The 24797-nt window shown below is 41.0% G+C and overlaps 2 protein-coding genes across 8 annotated transcripts; both read left to right on the top strand.

The window, feature by feature from the left end:
* GTPBP10 (GTP binding protein 10) lies at positions 1–22814 on the top strand. Of its 3 annotated transcripts, XM_087775315.1 has the most exons (12): positions 1–104; positions 699–892; positions 986–1077; positions 2194–2338; positions 4978–5051; positions 6048–6100; positions 9283–9390; positions 9910–9987; positions 10966–11089; positions 11861–13297; positions 16048–16115; positions 22369–22814. In XM_087775315.1, the coding sequence occupies exons 1-10, from the start codon at positions 72–74 to the stop codon at positions 12079–12081; spliced, it is 1122 nt and encodes a 373-aa protein (XP_087631441.1). In that variant the 5' UTR covers positions 1–71; the 3' UTR covers positions 12082–13297; positions 16048–16115; positions 22369–22814. The 3 variants fall into 3 exon arrangements, with proteins under 3 accessions (XP_087631441.1, XP_087631459.1, XP_087631450.1); XM_087775333.1 differs by lacking the exon at positions 16048–16115; XM_087775324.1 differs by lacking the exon at positions 22369–22814 and having other exon boundaries at positions 11861–12662.
* Positions 13227–22814, top strand: CLDN12 (claudin 12). Of its 5 annotated transcripts, XR_015708329.1 has the most exons (5): positions 13227–13297; positions 16048–16115; positions 18776–19838; positions 20903–20996; positions 22369–22814. XR_015708329.1 is itself a non-coding variant. In XM_087775347.1 (3 exons), exon 3 carries the CDS (start codon positions 18798–18800, stop codon positions 19533–19535), a length of 738 nt encoding a protein of 245 aa, XP_087631473.1. In that variant the 5' UTR covers positions 13227–13297; positions 16048–16115; positions 18776–18797; the 3' UTR covers positions 19536–22814. The 5 variants fall into 5 exon arrangements, 1 of the variants encoding a protein (XP_087631473.1); XR_015708328.1 differs by lacking the exon at positions 20903–20996; XR_015708326.1 differs by having other exon boundaries at positions 20903–22814.
* Positions 22815–24797: the final 1983 nt, after the last annotated feature.

The following is a 24797-nucleotide window of genomic DNA, read 5'->3' as shown; positions in this document are numbered from 1 at the left end:
CCGCCCCGCCCCGCCCCTCTCGTCCCGCGGCCGCCGCAGGCCGGGCCCCGGCGGAGGCGGTGGTTCCCACCATGGTGCGGTGCGGCGGGGCCCTGCTGCGGAAGGTCGGTGCGCCCGGCCCGGGGAGCGGTGGGGACGGGCCCTGCGGGCGTGCACCCCCACGCAGGCAGGGCTCGGGCGGCGGGAAGGGCTGGCGGGGAGCCGCGGCCCCGCTCCCGCGGCCTCTCCGGAGCGGGCTGGCGGGTCGCTCCGCGGGCGCGTCCCAGCCGAATGCCCGCTTCCCTTCGCCCGGGCTGACCCGCGGCCCCCGGCGGTTTCCCCAGGCGCCGTCTGTGCGAAGCGGCCTCCCCGCAGGAGGCCGGTACCTGCCGGGGCGGAGGCACGGCGCCGGGCAGGGAGCGCGCCGGGGCGCCGCGGCGGTGGCACGCTGGGCGCCGGGGGCCGGCGCTGAGGTGGGGCCTGGCCCCGTCCCTCGGCCCGGGGCTCTGCAGGCCGGGCGGGCGTGCCGTCAGGCATCGCTGCCGGGGAAGAAACGTCCCACACTTATTAAAAATACATTTTGGAGGGTTACATGTCTGTTTTCTGAACTTTCATGATTGCCATCAGGGAAAAGTTCTATCCAAGCAGTTTTACTCGCCTTTCTACAAAACGAAATACAAACAGAACGTCATACTGATACGAAACTCTTGTTTTGTTAGTATGGCAACTTCGTAGACGATTTACGGCTCTATGTGAAAGGAGGAACTGGTGGAATGGGTTATCCTCGCCTAGGTGGGGAAGGAGGAAGAGGCGGTGATGTCTGGTTCGTCGCCAGAGAAAGAACTACCTTAAAGAGCATTAGGGACAGATATCCCCAGAAGCGATTTGTAGCTGGAGCGGGAGCCAACAGCAGGTAAGAGTCTGTTTGTTGAGGGTTGTTACATACGTCTTTTCCAGAAAGCAAAATGTCAGCCTAAGTTACTAAGCCTGGTTTAATTTCTCCCAGGGTTGAAGCACTAAAAGGTGAAAAAGGAAAAGACTGTGAAGTTCATGTGCCTCTGGGAATTTCAGTTCTTTGTGATGATGGCAAGCAGATTGGTAAGAACTTTTGCTTTGTTTTAATGTATCTGGTAGATACTGTCATATTTATGGATAGCATCTAGCAGACTTCTAACACTGGGATGTTCTAAGGTTACACATCTCCCAAAATATGTGTGTGTTTTCCTTTGTTTGGACAAAGAGTCGACAAAAAGTATGCTGTAGAAATCGTTGGAAAAACAAGGACCCCTTCCCGAAATTAGCAGTAGTTAGTTTGTATCACTATGTGCAGCAGAAAGAAAATTGCCCTTGCAAACAAGTGTTAAAGGCTGGAAGCCATGCTGATCCTCCACAGAATCATTAATGACCTTACATAAATTATGTGTCCATAAACTCAGGTAAGGGTCCCTATAACTCTACTGAATTATGACATTGCTTAAAAGATAAAGATCCTTGCTGAGTATCAACATTTCAGGTTATCTAAAATACTTAGCTGTTTTTTACTCTTTTTTAAAGAGTTGTCCTTGGTAGTAACCCGGAAGATCTCTTTCAATATAGTGCTTTTAGAATAGCTCTTAATGGTTCCTTTGCAGTTTCTCAGAGTTTTTCTTCTCATATTATTCAGAGTTCAAACTAAATTCACAAATTACTCTGATTTAGATGTTTAACAAAATTGGATGTATGGCAAGAACTGTTTATGATGTAGGCATGTCAGTGTCTAAAGGTATCCTTGAATTATATACTGCATTACATATGTTGCACTTTTTTTTTTAATTATTCTAAAGTTCTAACCCTAAAGGAGATATTATAGCCTGCATCTTAATGAAAAAATATGGAATATCTGAAGAGTTTGCTGTAGCCACATCTCTATCAATGTGGATTTTTCCTTGCATTCTTGAATTCAAGTATTGGAGCCTTCAGAACTACTATCTTGGCCATACTTTGCCTGCCTGTACTTAGCACTTTTCTTGAAGTGACTAACTGTATGACAGAGGGGAATACTGGGGTGTGATTGCTTTCATTTGTTTCCAAAGAAGGAAAAGTACCACGACCCTGAGTGCACAGCTCTTGCAAGGAAGCATACAGAAAATTGTCTCTTCATTGAAGGTAGATTTAAGTGGAAAATCATAACTACTGCGGGGGACTGTGCTTTTTCACTAGTGAATATATTTTCAGGAGAGCTTAATGCAGCAGGAGAGAGATTCCTGGCAGCTCGCGGAGGTCTCGGAGGCTCTTTGGCCACAAACTTCATGCCTTGCAAAGGTCAGAAGCGAATTGTTCGTCTTGATTTGAAACTTATAGCAGATGTTGGCTTAGTTGGGTAAGTACTGTAGTTTGAGAACTGATATTAGAAAACAAAGTAGTAAATTTCAAATGGGATTTCAAAGAAATTTGAGAGTTTGGAGGATGAGTGATACTGTACATTTGCGTTGCCACTTAAATTACTTGCAGTTTGCAAAAAACAGATAGAATTTAAACCTATTCAAATTAATTTTAAAATTTGGAAAGTATTGGTTATGCTTTTGTGGGTGAAGGGCTTCATGAATGAGGGTAATATATAATTATCAATATAATTAAATGTAGCAATTGCAGTGATTATCAAAATGCTAATTGCCAATATTTATGAATTAAGTAGGAGGTGCAAAACAGACCCATGAACACTATCCATATTGCATCTTCAGCTTTATGGTACTGGATCAAGTGGATCCTTTCAATAGTAGTTTTAAAGAGTTTCAAAGGCTACATAGCCTACTCTCCTAAATAAACAGCTTGGAACGCTGGAAGGAAGTAATTACAAACTAGAACTTGCAGTTCTAGTATGCAAGTTCTAAATGCAATGTAGGACTTGCATTTCAATGTTGCTGCTTTATAACAATGCAGGTAAATATGTTTTTATTTGGAGAAAGCTTTCAACAAACTACAACTGTAAAAGTATTGGCCCACTCAGCAGCTACTACCCCTCCTCCCCGCCCCGTGGTCCTTATTAATAAAAACCATAGGGAACGTCAAATGGTGAGGGGTTTGAGGTGGAAATAGTCTAATTGGTATATGCTGTTAAAGAATGGAAACTTGAAGACAACATGGTTTTCTACCTGCATTTTTCTTTTTTTTCTTATTAGAAATAATTCTGTTAATATCAGATTTATCTAAAGTTATATAATTTTCAACTGGTCTTCAGTAATTACATGATAGAGAACCTTTTTCTTGTTTTTAGAGTGTGTGAAAGTATAGGAGTTTTATGACACTGGTGCTTCTTTAATCTTGTGGTTTAACTTGTATTTTAGCTGACAGTTTCCCTTTAAAACGGATAAAAAAAATCATTATCAATTAATTAGAGGAGCATATTATTTTCTTGTTGAGAGTATGAATCAGCCTCTGATAGTTTGTAGTTGTACTTTGATGTCTTTGTGTTTTTTATTTTTACTTCAGTAGATTTGCAAGTGTTTTGCTGTTCTAACAGATCAGGTAAAAAACATATAGACTTGAGAAAGGCCCATCAGGTTTGGGTACAGGTTGTGATGTGTAGCATAGGCTGCAATTTAAACTTCAAAGAGCATATTGTACCTCAGTGGAAATAAAATACTCACTTGAGGAGATGACCAGAGTAACCTTCCAGAATGTCTTTAAAGCACCTTTCAACATCAGAGCACATTAAAACTACCCTATTATAACAAGAGTCATTATGCCTCTTTCATTTTTAAGAAAGCCCTGTATACAACCCATTTATAAAGCCCCTTAATGTAATACTAGTCTTGTTTTTCATTAGCTCATGTTCTTATTAGTTGTCCTGTTAACGGGTCATGGTTCTGCACGTATTCAAGTGGAGAATGGTTTCTGTATGACACATGCCTTTGTATCTTGTCACCAATGTTCAGTTGCCGGTAGACACAGTGTTCTTTGATCGCTGTTGCACTGAAATGTTGTGCTGAATAACTGTCTGTGAATTTGACTGGAACACAAGTCTTCTGTGATCTCCCATATGGAGCAGGTGCTATGAATAAGGACTGTAGCCTACCCTGTGATGTCAGCATTAGCTTCAAGTTTGACATGGATCAAGGCTATTGTGTCTTTTACAGCTCAGATTAATCTTTAAAATAAGCATGTGTTACAATTTCAGCTTTAACTTAGGTTTTCGTTTCAATGGGTAGACGTATTCTGTGAAGAAGGTTTTGTAAAAGCTACTGTATCCGTTAAGGAACGTTTTTGTTGTAGTATACTACAACAGTCAGGTCTGCACAGACCAGCTCCTAGGGCTTCACTGGTATTCTTTTTTGGTTTACTTGGTAACAAAGCAGGTTAGTCCTAATTTCAGGATCCCTCATGCAACTTTGTTGCCTTAAAAACATGCACAAACTGTGCATATGTGTGTCTATATACACAAAGTCTCTCTCTCACTCTTCCCCCTGCCCCTGTATAGATGGACAGACAGAGTTTACATATGCTTTGCTACATTAGCCAAACTGTAGCATAGATATCCTTGGTACTTAAGTTGTAGAATGTTTCATTAACCGTGATTTGTATACCAGAAGACTGTAAATCCAACTGATAAGATGCATTTCCATGACAGGTGTTTAGAATGTAAACGTAATTTACAAAATTAGCTATAGCATGTGAAGACTGAATTCAAGTAGACCTGAATGCTCATGCTGTATTTCCACCCGAGTGACTTTGAAAGATTTCCCTTAAATCTATTACATGTGTATTTACATACCTCTTCTGCCTGCATCCTTGGGAAGCATTGTTGGGTTTAGAAAAAATATTCAGATTTGATTAAAAAAACCCCATAATGATCTGGATTTTGTTGTGGTTTTTTTTTTTAAAAAAGTCTGAGTAAATGAGTCTGCAAACATTAGTTGATAGCACTGAGTTTGACTAAGGTAATATAGTGTATTTGGTAATAAAATACACAGGAATCACACATGCGTTTATTCAATGTGTAAATCCTGACTTTCCTTCTAGGTTTCCAAATGCGGGAAAATCATCCTTGTTAAGCAAGATTTCTCATGCCAAACCTGAGATTGCAAATTATGCGTGTAAGTTCATACTCTTATTTTTAGAGCCGTAATATTTCATGAGAGCAAGAAGTCTTTTCTCTGACTTGGTTTTCAGGTTTATAATAAAGAATAGGAGATAACAGTGTTGTCTGCTAAATATGTTACAGAGATTTTTAATTATAAAAAATACTTCAGAGAGAGACTGGCTGTTTCAGTGTCCTGTTCCTTTACCCACCTCAGTTTTTCATGTGTACACCCTCATAGTGTTTCAACCTGTTGATTCAGGGTCTGTTTAACATTTATTTTAGTCTCAGCCCATTTTATTGCATCTGAGACTCTCTGTGGTGTGTAATATCCTCAGTCTACTGAATACGCACCATCAAGTTCCTTTGCATAAACATCTTGTATGCTTTGGAAATAGCTACCACCTGTTCTTGCAACGGAGTCAGATATTGGTTTTGAATCTGTCCACTGAAAAATGGACAGAAAATTTTTATTAATTTTCTATCAGTAAATTAGGATTAGTTGTCTGATCATTCTTTAATTGAAAAGCAAGAGTACAAGTACTGATAATTCCTACCAACCTTCTTGTGCCACTCCTGATTCTCTGCAGGCCTTTTATATTTTTCCTCAGTTTGAAGAGTACTATCTCACTTTACCTTCAGTTATTTTTCCCTGTTTAGAAGCTATTCTATAGTCTGGATAATAATTTTTGTGTCTGAGACTTCTCTAGCTCCTCTATTCCCTTTTTGGGATGATGGGAACAGAACTGCAGACAGTGCCAAGATTTGGCAAACCCCTGTTTTTTTGAGTGGTCTAATTTTGTTCTCTCTTGTTTTTCTTTTTCTATATTTCTTTTGCAGTAATTCTTGACATCCCATTTGCCTTATTTTTTTCTGCTACGGAACATTTGTTTCATTTAAATAGGAAGTGAGAAAGTTCTGCAACATTTAAATGTTTTCTAACAGTAATGTTTTTTAAAATGTTAAAAACATTTTTGTTTTCTTCCCCTCCTCTCTTTTTCCCTTGTCATAGTTACAACAATACAGCCTGAACTAGGAAAGATCATGTATGCAGATTATAAGCAGGTTGGTACGAAAGTTCATTCTGGTTGTTTAAGTTGTATATAATGATTAGTTATGTTGCTTAACATAATTTCAGAAAGAAAAAGGAAACTTGTAGATTTTTTCATATATGTGTCTATAATGTATACATATAAAATGCAATTACGTGGACTTAATGAGAGTTGTGGAGAAAGTACTATTTTTATGAAGTAATAAGAAGAGTGTTTTATAGCCAAATGCAGTAATATGACATTGAGCTGTTTTCAAGTCACTTTAATAAATGGCTTCTCATTTTCCCTTGTCTCCTTTCTGTGTTCTAATGCTGCTTTATAATCTTATTGAGATTGCTGTGTCCTAGTATACTCTTGTTAAGTTTAGGACTTTAAAAAAATCATTGTTTCAGAGACTAAGCTGTTATTTTTATTTAGAAGAGGCAAATTTTCTGCAAGTTGGCTATACAGAGAGCTCTGGAATGCATGAGTCATTTTCAGAATGGATTTTAAACAGTGGCAGATTTGTCCAATAGCTGCAGATGGGCAGCAGTGAATGACAGGGAATTCAGTGAATATAACCCAGTTACCATAACTTACTGTTCTGGCTTTCTAGGTTGGCTGCTCTAACTTCCTTTTGTGGTTTGGTTTTTGTGTTTTGTTTTGGTTTTGTTTTTGATAAAAAACTAAAATAGTATGAAGTGATAGTGATTGCCTGAACAGCCAGGATCGTGCACTACCTAAGGAACTGCACCCAGGTACTCTTTTCTGGTAGGCGGTAGCTGTGGAGGACTGGTGGAACTACTGCCTTACCACCTTAATTTTTGTGAACCCAGTTCCACCCAACTTCTTCAGGTAAAGTTGTCAGATAATTGTGTCGTGCCTGGAATCCTTTCTACAGTATCCACTGGGGGGGAAACCAATGCTAAATGAGACTCTTACTAATAGATTTTTGGACCCCCAAAACCATTTTGATTCCTCAAGCTTGAATCTTCTTTGATATGCTTTTATTTTGTTTTTGAAGTGTATGATACATGCAGTGCTGGACTCATCACTTCCAAGATAAAAGGCAAATCCATAAAAGGGTTTCAGATGAGTTAACCAGAAGAGCATACTTCTCAGATGTGAAAAGACAGAAAACTCCTCTTTTCACTTTCAGAAGCAATAATCTTAGGGGGATTCAGTAGCTGATGCTTGAAACCTTCATTTAACAACCTTTAACAAAACTGTGCATTAAAGGAAGTAAGTCTAGTTTGTCAGGTACCCTGTAGAGATTCACACATCTAAGGGAAATTTTTTTGTATATTCATTTTATCTGCTAGTTTAGGGTAACTTACCCTAGAAAGTTCTGCTGCAAATAACAGGATTGTTTATAGCCTTTTTTAAAAAAAACTGACTACCTTCCATGAATCAGGACCTCTTGCTCTTACTGGTGTATCTTTCTCCAGCAGGAGAACTACTTGCACTCCTGGCTTTCTTTTCTGCAGTCTGTTTCATGTCATAGCCAATGACCCTTGTTGTTGGCTGTTTCTGCAGTTCGTGGTTTTTATACTACAGTGTTGGGTGCTATATAGGAACTAGATGGACAAAACAATCTCTTTTCTAAAATCAAAGGAGCTAGTCATTGTGATCCCAGGGAGCACGTGTAAGAGGAAGTACTTCAGCTTTCAGTGTTGCAACTGCTGAAAACAATACATAAGCAATTAAGAGCAATAATTGAGGTGACTGTCCTGTACCACTCAAGGGAGACTGGCTCATTATATCTTTTTTTTTTTCCTACAGAACATTGACGTTTTTAAGGAAATACATAGCAATTTGCTTATTTTATCTCAGTACATTATAATAAAGAAAATACATGCAAGTTACTTGGTGCCATTTGTCTTTACTACTTGGAAAAGAAAAGACACAAAAGCAGAAGATCTGAGTATGAGTCTGGGTTTAGGTCTTAGTACCAGATCATGGAAACTACCAGAAGCATTCACATTTTCTACCAGAATATCTGAACCAAGTGCTGTTTTGAGAGACTATGAGTTTCTTTGAGCTCCGTGAAAAATATTCTTTGAAAGAGAACTGAAGTTGGCAAAAAAGGTGCTGATGATGGTACTACAGCACCCAAATACATCACACCAGGACGTGGATGTTTCTATTCTAAATCTCTAGTTAATCTCTCCCTGTTTCTAGGTACAAGTCTGTGGTTCATCCAGCTGTACCTCATGTCTCTCTAGATGGAAAATTCTGAAGCAAGGCTTCAAATATTTAGGAAATGCATAATAGTTAGAAGTTAGTGTGACACATGAGTGGGATTGTAACTCACTCGTAGCAGAAGGCCCTCTTCTGCAATAGGGAGCACACTGGAAATTTTATTGCGTGCTGGCTTTGGGCATTGCTTAATTGAATCCAGTTGCTGTCTAGATGGGTATTAGATAGATTTTGGTCGTCTTTGCTTCACTGTCTTAGCTTTCTGTGAGTTAATGAGTAGAAATTTGGGAGTTTTAGTATTCTGCTCTTTTTCGGTCTGTCTCAGCTCTCCTTCACAACTGTGTACAACCCTCTCAACCAGCAGAGAAAATGAGAAGATCCCTCTCCATTGCGGCAGTCGTTGCTGGGTTCTTGTTGGAAGCTGACATACTAATCAAAATCCCTCTTCAGTTGAAGAGCAGAAGACAAATTCTTGGAGCTTCTCATGCTCAGGGGAACAATGTTAAGTGGGTTTGCATTTGGAATAATGATCCTCTGTAGCCACAAGGAACAGACTTTATTTTCTTTTCCAGTGACAGTTTGAATTCTATACAACTGTGACAGCCTAATCTTCTTGCATTTCAGAGTCTCTTTTATTCTCAGGTAATAGGTAATTTTTGCAAGATCTCTGCAGAGGTATTATTACCCTCTGTTTTCTACTTTGCAGATAGCTATAAATAAATAGATGGGGGAACATGAGGAGCACAATGTCTGTGTAATAGTAGCATTTTGTTTAAATCTGCTTCTGGTGATAGATTCTAAATGTATTGAAACAGCCAATGCATACTGCCAGAGAACTGATCCCCTGCACGATTCCAAGGAATACACACAGTTGTAAAAGGAGTCTCTCAAGAGATATTTCTGACATTCCTTTGTCTGGGTTCTTTTCTTTATATAAAATGATAATAGGTGTTGATAGTTTAAAATCATCATTTTTTTGTGTTGGAAATCTTTTGTTTGAAACTTTTGTTTTCCTAGATTTCAGTAGCTGATCTCCCAGGACTGATTGAAGGTGCACATGCAAACAAAGGGATGGGCCACAAATTTCTCAAACATGTAGAAAGAACCAAACAGCTTCTCTTAGTTGTAAGTTAAATAAAATTTACAGCTTATTGAAATCAAAGGCAGTGCAGTAAATAAAATGCATCTTAATTGCAGTGTAGTTTGAATTTAGGAAATTGTTTGTAATTTGCATGTTTTATGATAAATATAGCTGTAACACTTTTCAGAATGGAACGCTCAAACGACTGATGGTAAATTAAATCCTTAAATAGAATTTATCATTAATATTTCCTAATTGATTTAGAGCAGTGAAGAGTTCCAAGCATAATTAAAGCATGGGGTGATTTTTTCTTTCTTTTTTCTCTAAGATCCCCTTAAAAAAGAGGTTTAAAAATCAGACCTTTAAGAAACACTGTATCAGAACCAACCAGTTTGTGCTTCCAGTGTCTATGGTGTTACTTTGGTGTATAGTTGCCCTCTGTTATTTGCCCAGGAATGAGGGCATGTACGTGGACATTTGACTGCAAAGTAGTTGATGGAAAGTACCTTGATAGTGTAACATACTTTAAATCCACAAAGCTTGTTTTTGTGTAACTTTTTCAGGTTGATATTTCTGGGTTTCAACTGTCTATTAAGACTCACTTCAGAACAGCCTTTGAAACTATACTGCTTCTAACAAAGGTAAGTTCTCATCTTCCTAATTGACAGTTGTAGTTAGGTGTTGAGCCAAGAAAAAGGCTCAGTTTTGATCAAGAACTTTCAAATGTTAGTGTGTCTTCTGAATTTATAATGTAAGGCCAGTTAACAAGCTTAGGATTCTCCAAAATGATGAAATCTTTAACTGTACAGGTGAAACTGCTCTATTTTATGTTGGGCACGACTGTTCCTTCATTAATCTGTGCAGCATATGGGATATTTCTTACAGTCAAGTAAAGGTGAACAGATACATCGTTTTTGATTCCTCAGTCTGGTAGCATTTTAGGAAGTAGAAACACCTGGGTATAGTTAAATCCCTGCCTCAGTGCCCTTGCTGCATAGCCTCATGGAGATGAGACATCAGGCCCCAGCTTTGCAGACATTCGGTGTTTCCATCTCTTACCATTGCTCTGACTAAAATAATACATTTTATGTAATTTCAAGTTTAGCAGCTGTTCTCTCTCTAGCTATACGACTTAAGATGATGAATCTTCTGAATTTCAGCTCTTGCTGTTTATTTTTAGCTTATTCATGGTTGTGATTTTATTTTTTGTATTAACCATAGTCCATTAAAATGCTTAAGAATCAGAAAACTCCCCAAAGAATTTTCTTATACATTTTATAGTTCTGAACTTTTTTTGAAATTGATTTTGTGTTTGTGGATATCAGAAAAACAAACACAAAACTGTCATTCTTTTTATAGGAGGCTGTTTCAGAACGGGCCAGCCTGTTTACCTGAAATACCTGTGTTTGAGGAAAAAAAAATCACTGGATCACTGAAAATTATTTTCTTCTGTCAGACTGCTTTAATACATCAACCTTGAGCATCCAGGTCGATCTCACAGCTGCCTAGGCATGAAAGACTATTTAGGCAATTAGACAAATGAAAGAGGAGATGTAAAACTGAAGTAGCACTTGTTAAACTACAAACAGTTATTAAGGCAAATTTTCTTGTCTTTTAAGGAACTGGAGCTGTACAAAGAGGAACTTCTAACAAAGCCTGCACTTCTTGCCATTAATAAAATGGATTTGCCTTGTGCAAAGGATAACTTAAATGAACTTACGAAACAACTACAGAATCCTCAAGGTAAATTAACTTTCAACAATTACCTTCAACAGAAGTAGTAATGAGATTTCATCAGGGGTAATTCTGTATTGGCAAGGAGTTGTTTGAAACTGAAGTGAAGTCAGCTATTAAATTTATTATTTGAACATACGTTTTAAAACCACTTCCTGCATTTAGAGATCTGTTTATATGCATTTGTAGTGCTGGCTTCACTGCTGGGGAGGTATTTTAATAAAATAGAGATGTCCTAGAAGATACTTCCCAATTATGATATGGGAGAGCAAATTTCCAGTCTAGGTATCTCGGGTAACAGTAAGCTCCGTTGAAGGTGCCCTTACAGACACCGATGTACATACAATATATCATGTGACTTTGGCCAAAACACATGAAAATTCTGGACAGGTCTATGTAGGGGCTGACTGTAGTTTTGCTGTTACATTGGGGTGAAGTTTTTCCTGTTTCCTGGAGTGTGTAAGAAGCAGGAAGGCTTAAAACCGTCCATCGCTCATGTTGTACAACTTGGGATCTCGTTGTGCTTATCTTAAAGGAAGGGTATAGAATCTTCTCAGGAGGGTGCAAGTATGGTATAACTGCTATGTTAGTGCTTGTCTTCTGAGGCTTCAGCTATTTTCTTAAAGATAAATTAAGCAAATACTACTTCTGTATTAATTGCAGTTATGTTTATTACTGTAATTTATTAAAGTTTATTTTCTATATTTAATTGGATTTTATGGACTTTGTAGTGGTACACTGTTTGAGGGTTGTACTAACTCTTTCAATATGATTTTTCAGACTTCTTACACTTGCTACAGGAAGAAATGATTCCTGCAAATATGCTTGAATTCAAAGATATAATTCCTATATCTACATATACTGGGGAAGGAATTGAGGAACTAAAAGCACGTATAAGAAAATCCATAGATGAGGAAGCAGAGCAGGAGAATGAAGAATATCAGAAAAAGAAACTACTACTTTTACAAACTTCAGAAGAAGAACGAATGAATAGAAGCTAGCATTCTTGACTGGATCCAACGCATTTTAATATTTTTCATATTTACATTAACCCATTGGTATGCAGACCATCCATTTAATTTTTGTTCCCTCTACCACCACTGCCCAGTTTTCTGCTCCCCGCCATTGTCTTGGTTTCTTCTGGCCCTTGAGCAGAGCAGAGCGGGGAAGAGAACAGCTTTTTCTCATTTATGTTGGCTACTGACTCAACAGAGTAAAGACCAAAGTATGTGCAACTCAAAGCACTGCTTAACAACTGATGATCCCTGGAATATTTTTTGCCAAATGGGATGAATAGGAGGAATATAACCCACAGAGGTATCAAAGGAGCAAGTTCAACCACTCTACGTCTTTTGCCATGGACATCAGAAGTACCCAGGGAAATTTCTGATGGAGCAATTTTCCAAGGCCTAGTGCTTCTGAGGTGAACCGGTTCTGCTATTTTGACAGGCACTGCATTGTGGGTTTTTTTTGTTATTTTTAAAGATCTAAAGGAAAACACAAATAAATGGCTGCAAGGAAGTGACTTGTAGGAGCACAAAAAAGCGAGGCGGATGTGTACTGGGTGTTTTCACACCTGCTGGTGCGTGCTGTAGTCCTCTTGATCAGATAAATCCCGATTCCAAATTCCCAGGCTTAATTTGGGAGTCCCTCCTTTTATGAAGCTGTGGGTATATGTTGCTCTTTGGTGAAGAAAATGATGAGTGCTTTTCAACTGAGCTGTACATTTTTGGGAATAGTTAATGTTCCAGTTTTTGTATTGCAAGCAGGCACACTTCCATTTTCCTTTAAAAAAAAAAAAAAAATCGGAAGTCCTTTATTGTACAGGGTGTTTTCAGCTTCAAAGCTGTTAAACTGATTGGAAAGCAAAGGCGTCTCGACTTGGAATGTTTTTTCCCGCCGCGGGGCTGCGTGCCCATCCCAGTCCTCCTTAAAAACAGACAAAACCGAGCGGGCGGCCCGGCCCCGCGGCAGCCGCCCCTCCGCGTGGGCCCCGCCCCGCCCCCCGCGCACCGAGCGGGGGCCGCTGGGAGTCGTAGTGCGGCGGGGGGGCGGGCGCTGGCGCTGCGGCGCCGCCGGACTACAGCCCCACAACCCTCCGGGCCGGCCGCGGCCTCCCGAGAGCCTGCGGGGAGAGGAGCCGCTCCGGCAGGCGGAGGTCGGGGAGCGCCGCGGCGATGGTGTCCGACCCGTGTGCCCCCGCGCCCTGACGGGAGGGTGAGCGGCGAGGGTCGGCGGCTGGTGCGGGGGTGGGCGCGGCGCCCGGCGGGAGCTGCCCGCGGCCGCCCGGCCCTGATGAGGGGCTGCCGGCCCGGCGGCTGCCGTGGGGCTGTGCGCGGGGGCTGCCCGCTCCGCCCGCCGCCGTTGGGCACGTTGAGCCGGCGGGGACGGTTTCTGCGGCCCTCCCGGGTTTGCCCCTGCGAGCCTCGCTTCGCAGTGCGACGGGTTTCGTCCGCTTTAGCTGGGAGAAGGCTCCCTGCCAGCGGGCATCGGCGGTGCCCGGCGTGCGGCGGGGCAGGCGGGGCGGCTGCCGGCACCCCGGGGGGTGGGGGCGCTCCGCTTCAGCCCCGGCCGTGTGTCATCCGTTTTTTCCAAATCGGTTGGTAAAATAATCACCCGTGCTGCCAGTTTTTCTGGAAACTCCTAATGTGTTAGCTAGGAATGTTAATTCTAATCCTTTGCGTCTGGGTTTCATTTTTAATAGGAGTTTTGTAGAGCTTGGAACGGTGTGATTGATTTTTAGAAGGAAAAAAATGGACTGGTGGCACTGATTCTGTATCAGTTACTTCAATTATCTTGAAACAGGACAGGTGTTGGTCTCTTTCTGGTGGTCAGTTCTCCAAAACTCATATTTTTTAAACTGATAATACTGTTGTGGATAGCTTCAGAATGCATTTGTTTACAAATTGTGTTTACTGTGACCTCCCTCCTGCAGGGCTTTACAGAACAGTGGTGGTTCCCAGACCATGGTCTTCTCGAGGCCACGCAAGGGAACAGAACTGGCTTTACTCATTGCTGAACTGTGTCTCTAGTCAATGCCTTTTTTTTTTCTTCTTCACTTCATTTTTGTTAGCTTGTGGGCAGTCAATGATTTACCAGTTTTTAACGAGCTTCAGCCAGCGTCTCCTGCTACAGCAGCATGGATCTTTAGAATAGGAGCCGTGGTAAAATCTGTCCCTGAAGTGGCATTAGGACTGGTAACTTTTGTGGATCAGATGTAAGAGCCTTGAGTGTTACAGCTGCAAAATGCTTGGGGTGTGAGAAGCTTGAGTCTGGAATCTAAGGCAAGACAGGGTTTCACCTATCCTGGCCAAAGTGTGCTTGGACTGCTTCCATTGGACAGCTAGTTCAGAGGTGGCGGAGGTTCCTAGCTGTTCAGTGCCACCAGCGATAGAGAATAGAATCAGATGAACTAAACAGCTAGAGGAAGAGAAAAGAAACTTCATGTCTGCAGAAATGGAGGGCTTTCTGAGTTGGCTATTGTAGCATATTCCATACCTGCTCTGTATCTGTTTATTACAACACCTGGTGGCCGCAGGTTTTCATCATTTAATGGGAGTGACTCTTGGGCTGGACACAGCTCCCTTTCTGACACGTTTGTTTGCCAGTACTAATTTTCTACTTAATTATGGTTGTTACTGAGCACTGGCTGGTATTTTGGGGTGTGAACCTAGAGAGGCATCTGTATGTTTATCTTGGCTTCAGTTGCTGCTAAATACACAGAAAGCTTGAAAATTGCTCAGAAACGTTAGGGAATAAAAACAGCTGCTCTGAGCTCTGCAGTAATACTTTTTTTTGAGTTTCAAACTCAAAAAAAAAAAAAGAGCGCAGCTACATCTCCTCCAAATGTAATTGAACATGTTGACGCTGACCTCTGCAGCCCTGCGGAGTTACTTTGCCTATATTGCTGCATTTACTCATAGCAGTCTTGGTTGATTAACCTGGCAGTGGAAATCCAGATGCCTGATTTGATTGTGTCTGCATTTCCATGTCTTACATGACATAGCATTCATATTGGAGGACTCTAGACTTTTCACTTTCTCATTTAGTGAAAAATTTGAGTTCCAGGAGTGCGTGCTGTAAGGTCATCTTGCCTAGATGGTCTGATAGAAGAATTTTTTTGATGTTGCACCCCAGGAGACTATGCATATATAATCGTTATAGTATTTCAGGTTTTGATACAGGTAATTTAGAATAAACTCTATGTCCTTGTACATGTTAGTACGGCAAACTCACCTTTAGGCTGTAGCTCTTAACAGTCACATAATGACATGCCTGTAGGTCTGACACTGTCTGGTAGAAAAGCGATTTTCCTATTATGACCTGCAGAGCTGCTCTTGGGACTCAGTGGTGTGGGTGTAAAGAGAATCCACAAGAGGATCCTTTCTCTTCCTCTGGAGAAGCTGGACAGCCATTGAAAAGGCATCAGCAGTACTTCCTGCCTTTCTCCCTTTTCCTTCAAACCTTTGTGTAGAAGCCAGGAAGGAACAGAGAACCACAAGTATATAAACAGTTTAGAGTCTGTGTTTTGTTCTCTTGACATTAAAAAAATCATTGCACTCCTTCCTCCCTGCTGTTTAAGTGCAGCCTGGAGCCTAACATCTGAAATAATCATTTTATATGACTTCATATGGATTTTTTTTCTAGAAACATAAAATTCAGGATGTGAACATCTCTGTGTCTCGGAACACCCATAAGAAAGGGAGTTTTTTGCACTCTTATCCGTTGCATGAAGACAGAGATAAGTAGATAGAAGGAGAACATGCTGTGGGGAAAAATCCTGGGGGAAGAAAGAAAAGTAGTTTGGGTTTTGATTTTTAAGTAAGAGGAAATTGTAGAAAGGTGATAGAGTTGGCCTAATGTAAACATATCTGAGATTCCTTATTTCTGAATTACGCTGTAAACACTCTTGCTGGAATTGCATGAAACAAATGTGATGTTGACTCTCTCCTTGTTCTGTTTCTTAGATCCAGTAGCACCTTTTTTCCTACTTCTAAAAGTTGCTAAGGTTTCTCTTGATTTGGACACACTGCTGGTAAGTACACTGGATCCATCTTCATTAAGACAACATCTGTTTTGGTACTGTCTTAATCAGGGATCTGTAACTGAAGCTATAACTGCAGCTATAACGCTAGCAGTATTTACAAGATGGGACAAGTTTCCCCCGATGAGGGGATCATGGATAACTCACCTACAAATTCGCTTTCCCTTGATAGCCTCTGATGGGAAAATGAGCTATTTTCTATGTCTTTCCCTTCCTACCCCAAAAGAAGCACTAAGAACTCTTTCATTTTATTTTTTTTTAAAAGCAAACAAACAAACAAAAACTCTCAAAAACCAAATACCACCACCACCAACAAAAACCTAAACCAGCCCCAAATCAACCAACCAAACTCAAAATAAAAACAACAAGAAAACCCAACCAAAAAAACCACCCTTGGTGCATCTGTCAGAAAGGGCCAGCAAAACCAAGGTGTGCAGGGTGGCCTAAACACACCTGGCAACTAGAGACTAATGTCTTCTGTCCATGTAACTGGTACAGCAGAGGTAATAGAAAAATACAAATTTTCCCATGCTGTCCTAAGTCCTGGCTGCGTAGTCCTTGCCATAACTACGCTTTGATAATGTAGAAGGAAAGAAAATACCCCATCTTTTTTCATTCACCCTTTTGTTTTGGAGAATATGGGTGAACCTGACATCACTTCTTGCCCACCCTGCATTAACTCTGCCCAGATTTTCATCATCTGCTATTGCAAATGAATTTGCAGAAACAGTGGGTTTCTGAACATGGTCCGTCTTGTGCTTATTCCAGCTGCTTCTTGCAGAGCTCTGTCTCAGAGTATGCCCTGCCTACATGGAAGTTTTATCCAGGCAAAGGCAAGCTCTTTCTGGAAGATCAAAAGTATCAAGCTTGAGGAGAACAAAATTTGATGCTGTATTAAATTTACCCCTCAAGCTCATTTCTTATAGTTCTGTTTCCTTGCAAGTTGGTTGTGTTGACCTTACTGAAGCTCAGGTTAAGCATAACATTAAATCAATTATGATGGAACTAAGTCTTGGGTCCCCCTACCCAGCGGGTGTCCCATTAATGACCCGCTATCTGAAAAGGTTCATGCCATGAGAACAGTATCTTGCCCACGCTCAGCTATTCTTAGCAAAAATGTAATGCCATTATTTTGATGAATAAGGTGCATTTTTAGCATAAATGTGGTTGTCATTATTTCCTTTCAGCAGTGCTTCTTTAAAAGAGTATGATCAGCACTTAAATGGGACCCACAACCATTGCAATCCTTCAGGGTTAGATGGCATAAAAAGTAAATAAATGCATAATGCTTTCTTACGAGACAAATTGGGCTTCATTTATTTGTCTATAAATCAATAAAATGCTGGCTAGCTGTATAGCTTGATAATGCTTGGAGTCTGCTTCCCGTATACGTGGAAATTCCTTATCTGAAAAGTTCCCTGGGCATTTGACGTTTGCAGGTGTAGAAGGATAGTAAGGGATCCGATCCAATTTCTTCTTTGGTTGCAACCATGTCTGTAACCTTTCTGAGATACAGATATTCAGTTATTTGTATATGCATAAAGTAGAACTTCTGGTACCTAAAGAATTGTTTTGTGACTTTAGACAAATACGCACAATGCAGTATAATGATTTGGAAGAAATTTCAGTAGGAGTTTTTATGACTGAATGTCACTCAGTGAGAATTTTGAAAGTATCTGCTCATTTTTAGGTGCTATAATTTTTAGTGTCCTACTTCATTACAGTCTGGGGTGGATGCTTGGTGCCTATTATGTATTAGGCTTCTTTAAAGCATCTCGAGCACCCAGAGAAGGGATTACTCAATTTTTCTATTTTTTTTTAAAAGACCTGTTATTGAGACTGTTTCCCAGGATCTCTGCAGGCAAGAGGCTGTACTAGGTATGCAGACAGTGGTTATATTGAAACGGAAGCAGTATTCTTTATCATTTGCTCTGAAGAGGAGAATGTGAAAGCTGAAAAGCCATCTGCTTTCTGGAATTGTTCGTGTGCTGGTTTTGACAGGCAGAAGTAGTGTGGAAGAACTGTTAATTGCTTTTGAAAAAATCATAGTAAATTGCTCAACAGAGCCTTCTCTACTAGCTTGCAGCTCTCATCAACAATTTGGCCTATGTGAAATGTGGATAACTGCCTATATATGCATTCCTTGTCCAGTCTAAGGATGTTGGTTTTAAGCGATTCCTTTTCACTCACGCGGCAGCGTGGTAGGACTGAACAGGCACCCTGATATTACATCTGGGCTAAAGAGAGGGAGCTGCTAGTTGAGGGGAGGTGAACTTCTTAAATCACGCTCACTCAGTGATTCACCTTCTTCATCTGGACTCTGTAAAAGTCCATGCAGTGACACAAGGTGAAAGGCTGTGTAGAATCACACGTTCAAGTGCTCCTTTCTGATCTTGAACACAGCAAATTTAGCAATCTGTCAGCTGAGCAATCGTAACAGTCTGTGAAATAATCTGAGGTTTCATTAAAGCGTGAACTTGGTAGTGTTACCTCCACATAAGCGTGTAAGGCAAAGAAGGTGCCAGAGAGTTACTGCCTACCAGCTGCCATACAAGTTTGTTAACCTGGCACAAGTCAGCTGTAGTCAGTCCTATGTCCATAAACTTTCACCTACTGGTTTTTATTTTTTTAAATTTTCTTTTTAATGGCAGGAAAAAACTTCTGTGGGCAAGAATGGGCTGCCGGGATGTTCATGCAGCAACAGTACTGGCCTTCCTCAGTGGAACAGCCTCAGTAGCTGGACTCCTTGCAGCAGTTCTGCTTCCAAACTGGAGGCAAATGAGACTGTACACATTCAACAAGAATGAGAGGAATGTGACCGTTTACACTGGACTCTGGATTAAGTGTGCTCGCTTTGATGGGAGCAGAGACTGTGTGATATATGACCCACAGTGGTACACTGCTGTCGATCAACTGGATTTGCGTGTTCTTCAGTTTGCCCTTCCACTGAGTATGTTAACTGCTGTCTCAGCTCTGTTTCTCTGCTTGATTGGCATGTGTAACACAGCCTTTGTATCCAGTGTGCCAAACATCAAATTGGCCAAATGCCTTGTAAACAGTGCAGGCTGCCATCTCGTGGCTGGCCTCTTGTTCCTGCTTGCATGTGCCATTTGTCTCACTCCATCAGTCTGGGTCATTTTTTATAACAATTATCTGAACAGAAAATATGAGCCTGTCTTTAGCTTTGACATCTCCGTATTTATTGCCATTGCCAGTGCTGGCGGTCTGTTTTTCACTTCCGTTCTGCTGTTTCTGTGGTACTGCGCATGTAAAAGCCTACCTTCTCCTTTCTGGCAGCCCCTCTATTCCCATGCCCCTAGCATGCACAGCTATGCCTCTCAGCCGTATTCTGCACGCTCTCGCCTCTCTGCCATAGAAATTGACATTCCTGTTGTGACACATGCATCTTAAGAAGAAGTTCTTGTGCTCATTCAAACCATGAAAATCACAAGCTTGATTCTCTCTGCTGTCTTGCACTGAGCGTAATCGTTTGTAAGGTCAAGTTTCCCAAGGTGCAAAGCAATGGAGCCCTGAGTTCAGCATGTCTGTTGCTGTTCTCGAGTGTTACTTCCTGACCAACCTTTTTTTTTTTTTTCTTTTTTTTTTTTTTTTGTTTTAGCTCCGAGCTCGCTATAGACAAAATTGCTGCTAATGCTGGGACAGTACACTAGCAATAGTATCTGTTCATCCTTCTGCTTACTGAGATCAAAGCAGGTTTGAACCTCTTTGCTATTTGATAAGCTATTACGAGATTCTGATCCCATTGTGAAAGCTACATAGGTGGAGCCTTGCACCCATGCATTATCAAAATGCAGCCAGTGGAACTGGGTGCAGGGCATTCACCGAGTTTCTTGTTCATCTAGACATGCGTATTTTAAGATGCGATGTCTGAAAAGGGTATTTAGCAGACCAGTTCTGTAGCACTGTTCTTTGTTTTCCACTGCACACACAAAAACCTACTTGCTTATGAACTTATGTTAATAGAATTAGTGTCAAGTTACCCTTTATTTTCAAAGTAGCTATCAGAAGAAATAAAACTGATTTAACTAATAATGCTCTTCTGTACTGTAATAGCATTTTGTGAATTACTGGAGGCTAGAAACTTTTTTGTGAATTTTATTTCTAGTCTGTTTTTTAATAAGTTAGCAAATTCACTAGATCTATTTTGTGATTAAAACAAAAAACACTACTATTTAAAAATCCTGTGTAGAAGCTTGAATGTTTTATTTGAAGGCCATCTTGAAGATGGATTTTTCAAGTAGGCTTTAAAGCATTATTCAGTTCGGGAGAGAAATGTCACTCACTGCAAAATGGATTAGGAAAACCATGAAGAATTCTGAAGGCTATGAAAGATTCTTTTGGAACACTGTACACAAGCTGTAACAACATCTCTCTAGGAAGGGGATTATGACCCTGGGGAGAGATTTTTAAATCTAGATTTTTTTTTTTTTAATGTATATACAAGTAAAAATGAGCTTGTGTATTTTTCAGAGTAGATCTTTATGGTTGTTGGAATTTTCATGCTGTAGCTTATTTAATTACTGATTAAGACTTAACCTTTTCAGCCTTGTTCTTTAGCACCTTTCAAGTTGAGCTATTTTAAAATCCAGTTATTTCCTATGTTGCAATGTCACAACTGGAGAAAGTTTCCCATTCCTATTTTCTGTAAGATGAGGTTGTGAATAACTTGTGAGCTTCACCTTGTAGCTCTACAAGGATGAGGAGGGATTATAAATTCCCAACCTGGGATGTCTTTAATTTTTTCTTCTAAAATGCAGGGCAGGTCAGCCCTAAGGATCAAAGCTTTTCAATATGGGCTTTGAAATTACTTGGAAATTTGATGACAGCGAGTTGAAGAGTGTTATAATTAAGGCAAGTATTTGATTTGCTCAGATTCTGGCAAATGGAGATCTTGTTTTAAGATGTCATTCCAGTAAGGAAAGTTATTTTGATTGGTGGCATTCTGGAGCTTAGTGGATATTTGTATTTCATTAATCCCAGAACAAATTTGCTCTGCTAAAAAAATCAAATAGAGTTCTTTAATTCCAGTTCTGCAAACTTATCCAAGTTCCTGAAAGTCAGTTCGTTTCCTTTTCCATGCATTAGAAATCGGAACAAATGCTGTGCTGGGCAAATCTTGTTCCATGTGATAACACTATATTGAGAGGAATCATTGTGCTTTAACTGGTAGACCTTGGACTTCAGTGGCCTGAGTGAGGAAGCTGATCTCTCTCATAAATTCCCAGCATAGTCAGTAAAGTGACAGGCCTTTCAGACAGAGTGCTTGATTAAATTGCAGTTGAAGGAATTAACACTGTAGATGATAAAGAATACTTAAGGAGATAGGCCTCTAAAGTTACATGATAATACCCTCTTAGGTTTACAAGGTATGATGTTAGATGAAGTATCTTTTTTTTTTCTTTTAATCAGGTCATGACTTATGTGGGATTAGAACATGTATAATGACATGTAAGCCAGCTTTTTTCCCTTCAAAATTGAATTTTGCTTTACAGTTACTCTGGTTGCCCAACCTTAGATACTGTTGCTGTTTCAGCTGCCGATATCCTTGGATGCTTTGTCAGGTCAAAGCAAGGGGACCACTGGTTTGTGATTTCACGTCAGCTTGCTTCCCCATCACGCCCAGTGTCTTTTCTTCTTTGTGCCTTGCTTAAGTTACGAGTTGGCCAGTAAATGTTAGTTTACAGTCAGCGTCTGGTATGCTTTTTGAGCCTGAATTTACAAGGCATTTTGATCATTTTGGAGGGATGATGAATACATCTCTCGGTGACTTTAAAAGGAGCCGAATCTTCAGCATCTCCAGAGCAAAAAAAGCAGCCTGGCAAACTGATGTTTTCTATAGAGAGTAAATGCAGACAGTGTTTTGTTCTGTACACTTTAAATAGCAGATGTCTCTGACAGCTCTTTTGTATTCTGACTTTGGTTTTTATGCACTAAACTTTCAATGAATGTTTGCTGCTGCCTAAGCTGGGAACTCGTTGCTTTGAAAATTGTGTCTTTCCGAAAGTCTGAGATGCATCCAAGTTATGAAAAGTAGGGATCCAAAAGCTAGTGGATTCCAGTGTAGGTTTCAGTTAAGGTCACGTTTATCAAAAAGATTGCCGCATCATGTTGTATCATTGAAGCACGGCTGGGTTTCTTTCAACAGTGCTGTTAATGTGAGTTTCTGCTGGATCCTAAGTGAAATTAACTGGCTGTGCTGTGCTGAGTTTCTCCTTCTTTGCAGAAAGAGGTGGCCAACCTGTGACACTTGAGCCGAGTGCCACTCCAGCATTTCTCGGGCCAAGGTTACCATTGTACCCAGCAGCAGGGCTGGGGAGGGACAGGCCTTCCCGGGCTCGGGGAGGAGAACGCGTCTATCCTGTGAGTATCTGCCAGGGAACAGCCGCTGCGGAGCAGCGAGCACCCCTGCCTCTGACCAGCTGCTCCTCCCTGGGCGCTTTGCTGTGTGCAGGACAGGCGCTTTGTGTCTTCAACACAGGAAGACTTTAATTTCTGGCTCATGCAGTCAAAGGTTGGGTGCTCTGGGATTACGGGAATCTGTATTTTTTTTCAGGCAATTCCTGTCCAACTTCTTAAGTTGTGTTTAATTACAGTGTTGATTCTTTTTATGTGAAACAGAAGATATGTATTTTTAATAAAACATTCTCATACGGATGCTGTTTACTTTGATTAATTTTGTGGAAAACAGTAACTGCTAGAATATGAAAGACTACCTGTTTTTATATTGATTGCCAGACTGTTTCAGATGCCTTAACAGGCTTAAAAAGTTGTGTATACTGCAATTTAACTCCCTAATTTTATAGGACTCCTGCTTTAAACAAAACAAACCCCCCAAAAAACCCAAACCAACTCTTCTGCTGCCTTCTGAAAGCTTGACTGTTATTTATAATTTCCCTTTATTTTTATTGTAAGCTAGTCTTAAGAAGTTCTAGGATTCCTTTTCCTCTTAAAAGAGAGAGAGTGATTTTCCTTAATCTAGAGGATTCCCTTTGCCTGCGGCCAGGAGGCAGGCCGGGGGCCAGAATCCGGCAGCAGAGCCAGGGTATCAGCGTGACATGGAATAGAGTGCAGCCCTCACCCTGCTCCCAAAGCCCTGCCTCTTGCCGTGTCAGTTCTGCCGCTTGCTCAGCCATCGCTTAACCAGTGCAACTTGTGAACCCAGCTGAAAACTTCCGTGCTGGGTTAGTTTTTTCCTAGACTGATAAGATTTGCGTTGTGTTAGTGTCACACAAGAAAGGCAGTGGTGGCGTTAGCCACCCTCCTGCCCTCTCCCCTCTGCTGTGCCGGCTGTGCTGTCAGCTGGAGAACATGCTACTGCCTTACATATGAAAGTTGTTTGGGCATCCCAAACAGCGGCATTCCAGAATGACGGTACTGGTTAGTGATGCTTCATTTCCGTTGTGTGCTGCTCCTGGCAACTACAGCTCGGCAGCACTATGGTGACTCAGTACTGAGCCTTTCCTCATTGTTATGGGGCAAAATACAAACCCTTTGAGCATTAGAAACGCTGATGATGTAATGCAAGTTCACAAAACAACCTGGATTATTTATGCAGAATATAATGAGACTTGCTCATAATTCCTCTGTAGATTTCTAGTATTCTAAACTGGCATTCTAGTAAGTTCGTTTTTCATCTGTTTGGGGAAGTATTGTTTATATGAGAACAATTCTCATGGAGCATGCACAGTATAAAGCAGTAGTTGCCAGTACTACAACTCACTTGAGGGGGTGGAAAAGTGATTTTACATTCTCTGCTTCTGTGGGTTCATTTCCTCCTTTGCTGTCACTTTCAGACAGCCCTCCTGTCTCCGAGAGCTGGTATAAACCTAGGGGCTAGTTGGGTGTTGACATAAATAATGTGATGCAGAGAACTGGATTTCTCCCAAAATATGGGAGTGCCGCATTTTTTTCACATTAAAATTCCTAAAAAACTACCCCATGTATTTGTGTTCACTGAAAACAAATCTCTTGGCAGATTTTCCCATTTTATTTCACAAGAATTGCGTTCACGTATGTGGTTCAGCAGATACGTGATGTTACTTATCCCTTCGTGTATCTACTGAGTAGGCAGGTAACACACCTTAGATGCAGCATAAGCTTCTTTGTACATTTTTTGTATCACTGCTGCATCAGCATTCCTCAAGCTGGACACACAGAGGCCTCATTGAAGGGTAAAAGGGTGGTTTCTGATTTCAAAACTGCTTTTTATCTGTGTTCCACACAGTCAATTTGCTCATTCAGATATCAGGCTGCTAGGGATGGGGGCTGTGCCTTTTGGGTGTAGCAGCTGCAAGGAGATGCAAAGGCTGAGCACAGGGCGGTAGAAATTGTGGTGAGCTGGAGGGTATGGGTGGTTAAGGCTGTTTTGAGGAGAGAGCCCAGAAAGCTGGACTTCAAGAGCAGGGTGGTTGTCCTAGTTTCTGTTCTAACAAAGAGAAAAATATGTAATTAAAGCTCTAAGTATTTGAATAAGCTTCACTCAGCACCAAAGACTCCCAGAATATGATAAGCAAACTTTGAAAACGTAGCGTATGAGTGCTGCCCAAGCAGTATGTGTCCTTGGGAACCACAGATGTTGACCCAAATGCTGAGCACCGCTTCCTAGCTACGTGCTGTGCCAGAAGCTGTGCGCAGCCGCCACTGCCAAGGGTG

This window comes from Nipponia nippon, unplaced genomic scaffold (assembly GCF_047370975.1).
Source record: "Nipponia nippon isolate SJK-2023a ecotype South Korea unplaced genomic scaffold, ASM4737097v1 scaffold_1, whole genome shotgun sequence".
Lineage (NCBI taxonomy): Eukaryota > Metazoa > Chordata > Aves > Pelecaniformes > Threskiornithidae > Nipponia > Nipponia nippon.
Note: the sequence above shows the minus strand (reverse complement) of the source record. Positions and strands in the feature narration are given on the sequence as shown.